Here is a 6,000-nt window from a genome sequence, read left to right as displayed (position 1 = left end):
AAAAAAAAAACAGACCCTCGTGGGCTGTTATTTTATTGCATATCACGTTGTGGGTAGCAATATGGAAATTGAACAAAACGATCGTCAAGTTTTGTAGTATAATGAAATGACTAAAAATGATAGGGTATAAAGCAGAGAGGGAGTCTTAATCTCCAAAAGACAAAGTCAGTTTTATCTAAGTACTGGCCATACCAGCATTCTTCCAGAGGTAGAAGAGAAACTCGACGACCTTAATGTGGAGCTTCAGATCCAGCAAGTCTTTGCTCTCTGTGAGGTTCGCCGGGGGACATAAAAGCACGGGCCCGAAACACACCGACAAATTGTGCGCGTCCATTTTGTTAGTGTCCTTCTCAGCGATCACGTGCATAAAATGGTTCAACAAATACACCAGGGTTTCCCGGTTGTTCTGCGGTAACTGGACGAGAAATTTTGAAAGAAGACGCTTCTGGGAGACCTGGTCCTGGTCTTGAACATGATCCTGCGCTGCTCGGATCAGAAGTTTGGACAGAGATTCGGTTATCAGGGGCTCGGGAAGTTCCCGGAGATAATCCTTAAGAATTCCCGCGATGATATTTATATCGGGGTAATTCTCCTCTGACAAATCAACAGCAGTGCTGTCCTCGTCGAACTGCGCATGTAACTGCTTTTTACGTCGAGCGTTACCGGAAATCCGGTACAGACCCTGGGCAGACAGGCCCCGTTTTTCGATCTCCTCCACACATTTGCGTACGACTAACGGGACGCTCGCGTTCTCGTTTCTCGAAGTCACATTGAGCTGGAAGCCGAAAACGCCCGATTTTCTGTCGGACGGAGCTCGTTTGAGCAGTGTCTTCATCTCAATAAACTCCATCTCGATGTGAATTGCGCCTTGTGGATTCATTCGGAACAAAACCTTGTGTTGCTTTCCAGCGCGCACAAAGGGCGAAAGATTGAAGGACACCTTACCCACGGGTTTATCATATTCGTGGTTGGAAGTGAAACAAGAAAGGCACACTTCACGGCCATGTTGGATTTCCACTTCGAACATCTCATCCCACATTAGGATTTTCGATGCCTTTTTAGAACTCGTGAAAGCTTTTCGCTCAAAATCCACCTCGACAGCACAAAACACTTTTTTCTTTTTCTCTAACAGTTTCTTGTCTGCAAATTGAAGATTCGTCGCTTTGATGATGTGTAGCGAGACCATTCCGGATACAGCATGTGAAGATAACAAATTGTGTCCACTATAATCATCCGGAAATATCAAGAAGCCATCTTCAGCCTCGCTTCTAAGCAAATCACTGTCAGTCATGTCCTTATCGGCAAGCTGATTGGTTAAGCTCTTGTCACTGATCGAAGCAAAGCTAGCGCGCCTTATGCTAAGAGGTGAAAACCTTGAGTTTGTAGCAAGCGAGAGATTTCCATTTGGCTTGGTTTGTTCCTCTTGAACTGCTACTAACAAGTTCGGCTGTGATGAGCGACTAGCAAGTCTCCGGGGAAGGCTTGGTGGTTGTAATCCGCCGGAGGAACGCGACTGAAGCAGCACTGAACTTTTCTGCTGATCAAACATTTTTTCGTGCAGGGTCTCACCTTTAAGGACGGACTGTTGAGCCGAAGAAGGGATTTTATAAGATTCAGTCCTCTCTCCATGCCTATCTTTGCTCTTTTCCGTCAAATCATTTGTATCTGAGTGATTCCTAAAGGCCAAAGCATTGAAAATTTGGCTTAGTGACAATCCGGAATCCCTCCGCGAGGGTGACAGCGTCGGTGATTTATCTTCCGGGGATTCACTATCCGACGGTCCACTCCCACCCTTTCGACTGGACTTTCTACTGTCTTGTCTTTCTGAAGATAATTGAGCTTTCTGTTCTGTCACGCTTGGTGACTCTTTGTGGGAGGCCACTGGAGACGGGGGTGGTGTAGGGAGCATTCTTCGGCTCCTCGGTTCAACTGGTACAGTCAAGAGCGGATTAGCAGCTGTGGGAGAAGACGAAGCAGGACTCTCATTGCCACTCTCACCAACTGAGCGTTCGCTCCCGGACCGACTCGATCTACCACTGTCCGAAGGCACAGATGGAAGTCTTCGTCGCATCTTCGGGCTCCCTACTGGGGAGCCCGGAAGACTTCGTGAATTCATTATCGCCGAAATGACGTTAACGGAATCATCTTCAGAGATGCTGTCTTTTCCGGCAATGATTTTTTGACTGGAGGGATTTGCAGACTTATAATCGTCGGGATCGTCGAAGATAAGGTTGACCGTTGTGACAGGAGTTAAAGTGCTGGATCTCCGGGCCGCGGTCGGCGGAGTTCTCTTCGACAAAATTATGCTATCGGCTGATGGCTTTCTCGTAGGAATCCCAGGATTTCTTGGCAATCGTCCTGTCTGTCTCGTCTGAGAGCTCTTAACACTTCTTGCCTCTTCCCCCGACTTAGATAACTGGCTTTGATCCAGCGGAAAACTTCCAGAGTGTTCTAAACTTCGTTTAGCGTGCTGGAATCGAGTATTCTGCACTCGAATCGCGTTAATAAGGTCCTCGATAGTCGATGATCCCTCCGAACGCACCGATGATCTTGAAAAGTCCCGAAACTCATTTGCATTTTTATCGACATTAAAAGCTTCCGTCTCTATTTGCATAGTTTGTTTGCTATGGTTGCTCGCCTCGCTGTAGTCACTCGCGCGGGAAGCCTTATTTTTAGGCCTATACTCCCGCGATGATCCTTTTTCCGTTTTTCTATTGTTTGTATCTACATAGCCATAAGATTCCCCCACCGATGAGCTTCGCTTGAAAACAGAGGCGTTCGTTTTGATCGTCAAAATTAATTTTCGAGGGATCTGAATAAGTCGCACTACATCATCCAGAGAAAAACCTTCAACATCGACATGATTTACCGCAACAATTTCATCTCCAACTTTGAGAAGTCCGTTCGCTTCGACTACGCTCCCTTTAGCAATACGTGAAACAAATATCCCATACTTTCTGAGTAACCCATCGCCTTGACGAATAAAAAAACCAAGGGGTAATGTAGAATGTTTCACAATCGGCACATTTTGAATAATATATCGACCTGTTTCGTCCAAGGCATCTCCTTGTTTAACGTCAAGGGGACGACCATCGTTGAATTTTTTTGACCTTAAGCCTTTTTCCTCTACGTCATTTGGCACCGTTGTTGCCAACTCGCCCCTTTTTGTTATGGTACCAACATCTTCTTTGTCAATCTCTTGTACCTTTGCCACGACGTCAGACGTTAAGCTCTTCCAAGCGACCTTTTGTGCTCTTGTATCGTCTATTTCGCTGGTGTTGTAACCGTTATGCGCCGTTCTCCTAGCCATGGAGCCCTCGTCGCGAAAACTGAACTCGATCTCGTTCAATTCGCTCACAACTGTTGACATTGCAAAACCTGTTCATAAAATTCTTTATAAAACTGTCGATGTATCTCTCATAACCACAATGATATACAGCAATATGTCAACTTCACCTTCAGGTCATGTTTGCCTAATTGGATAAATCGTGTAGCAGTAAATTTTTCCGCATCGCAAGATGTCGGCATCCTGGCGTCCGTGGCGTACCACAATCGCGATGTTCATCTGAACAACGAGCTGGCTTCAAGGTGCACTCAAGACTTCCAATATTCCTTTGTGAAACGCTAATTTCCACTTAAAAGTCCAAAGGGATTACAGTTTCACACCTCGTGTATATACTTAACCACTGAAAACGTCCCTGCACTACGTTTGCATTGTGAAAGCATAATTACGAAAATTTGCATTCTGACGCGAAACCTTTTCCTATCCACGAGCAAATTTACTAGCCAAGACCAGTCGCCCATAGAGAGAATATTTCTAATTTGCAGCTAAAGATTATTTGTTTATGTCTCGAACTGTCTAGTACGAAAATATAGCACCAAATATTATCCACCGAATGTAGATTGCCTAATGAGGCGATCAATTCAAACAAATGCAATTGCAGACGAGACCCCTTTCAAAACAATAGATTCTAAATAAAACGGGGACAGAAAAGCACGCAAAACTATCTTGGGGGTACTTTCAATGTTTGATAACGTTATTTGCAACATTACGGAGAGACTTTCAAACAAATAAACATATTATGTTAACACTGCAATATGAGCAAACGGGAGAATATGGAATTAAGAATTTATTTGAACTTTCATCTATTTTAAAAGGATCTAAAGTTAAAAATAAAGCAATGTTTAAATTTAAGTGCCTTTGTTGTGTTTACAAAGTAAATGAAAAAATATAGTCCCAACACCAAACAATTTTATTTTAACCACATTAAAAGCAGATATTCCTTAAATTAAAGAAATAATGTCGGGATTATTAAGTTGATGTACGTACGAGATAATGTTTATAAAATTAATTTTGCAATCAAAGACGCTTTTTTGTTACCAAACAAAAAATAATTTCATATATTATAAATGCGAATAAAATGTTTTTCATCATTGACCTTAGCTTTGCACTAAAATAAAGAAAACCAGTAAAATAATTTCGGTTATTAACTTTGCGACACTATAATCGCATTTCGTGAATCCTTTCAAGATTTTTTTTTCATATTGAGTAAGGACTTAAACAGCCTGAAAAGTCGCGACAAAATGGCTATATCTACCAAAACGCTGACGTTAAATTGAATAGATTCCAAAACAACAGAAAATTTAAGTAAACATAAATTTCCTGAAAGAAATACATTTTATTGTTAACTTTTGGAAAACAGAAAATAATGAAGCGGGAGACTTCAACAGAGAAATACAAATAGTGTCGATTATATAAGACGAGAATTGGAAACTCTATAAAGTGAATTGAAATAAACTATCAAATATAAACGACGTAAAATAATTTCACTTGGAAATTAAATGTTATCAAAAAATAGTCTTCACATTTGTTTTCTTTAGTACAAAAAGAGGCACGAAAAAAATAAAGAAGAAATTTCCAGTGAGTGATACCCACAACCGACAGCTGTACTTGTTAACTATGAAAATGGAAAAAGTAAATACAAGAGTTTTCAAAGTAAGTCCTTTTGACGATCTACTGCGAGAAACAAATATCACTGATATTGTTACCTGTCACCTGGTGATATTTTAAACCCTGTAGCTATAGAGATAACTTACAGCAAGAAATTTACATTTAGTTGACGTTTGTCGTGTAGCTGGAAAGAAAAATTTAGGAATAGAAATTTTAAAGTTCTTCAGTTCTAGAGATGAAAAAAAATCTTATTAAATATGTACAATAAACGACCTGCTTGGTTAAAAGGCATATCATAGTTTCTTTAGAGAAAATAAATTGGTTGTTTTTCCCAAACAATAAGACTAATTTTAGTTTTTTCTCCTTCTATTTTTTTGAGAAATCTGAATATTAAAAATTTGGAGACAACAGTACTTGTGGCCGAATTATTGATATCGACTTACAGACCTAAAATTAGTTCAAGTCAGACAGTTAGTCTCACTTTTACGATGATTCCTTCACTGGGATTTTTTTCTTCAGATAACTAAACAGCGTATTTTGAAACCGAAATTACGTACGCAAGAAAAGAGAAAATAAATCTACATTCTTTTATCGCTGTTTTAAAACGAATGATCTTGAAAGCGTCTCAGGTGACAGCGTAAGTTCAAAAAGCCACAAATCCGATACAATTAATGTTCAAGAACTCTATGAAATCTTTGCTTGTCACAAACAGAGACCGATGTAGCTAATGCCTTTGACCTAATAATTCGCGATGTAAAGGTTAAATAACTAAAGTAAAATGGTACCGGGGTATTTGTCCTATGTGTATAATGTTCTCCACCGGATAAGTCACAATCCGACTTTTAAGTGGATAATGACTTAGTTATTACTGAATACAATGAGACCCCGATATAACAAACTTCTAGTGACTACGTTTGACGTGGAAGAACCCACGCCAAATAGCAATTGGAGTGAGATTGTATCGGACAATCGGTGGAGTTTGACTGAACGGATATGATCAGGGGCACCCAAAGAGAATATAGTTCAAAACCACTTAAACATAGCATTGT

General features: G+C 40.5%; 1 protein-coding gene across 1 annotated transcript; it reads right to left on the bottom strand.

Moving 5' to 3' along the window:
- On the bottom strand, positions 1-4,700 carry LOC140921194 (uncharacterized). The gene has a single exon (XM_073371167.1). It carries the CDS (start codon positions 3,368-3,370, stop codon positions 176-178), a length of 3,195 nt encoding a protein of 1,064 aa, XP_073227268.1. The 5' UTR covers positions 3,371-4,700; the 3' UTR covers positions 1-175.
- Positions 4,701-6,000: the final 1,300 nt, after the last annotated feature.

This window comes from Porites lutea, chromosome 12 (assembly GCF_958299795.1).
Source record: "Porites lutea chromosome 12, jaPorLute2.1, whole genome shotgun sequence".
Lineage (NCBI taxonomy): Eukaryota > Metazoa > Cnidaria > Anthozoa > Scleractinia > Poritidae > Porites > Porites lutea.
The sequence above is the reverse complement of the archived record's forward strand: the minus strand, read 5'-3'. Positions and strand labels throughout refer to the sequence as shown.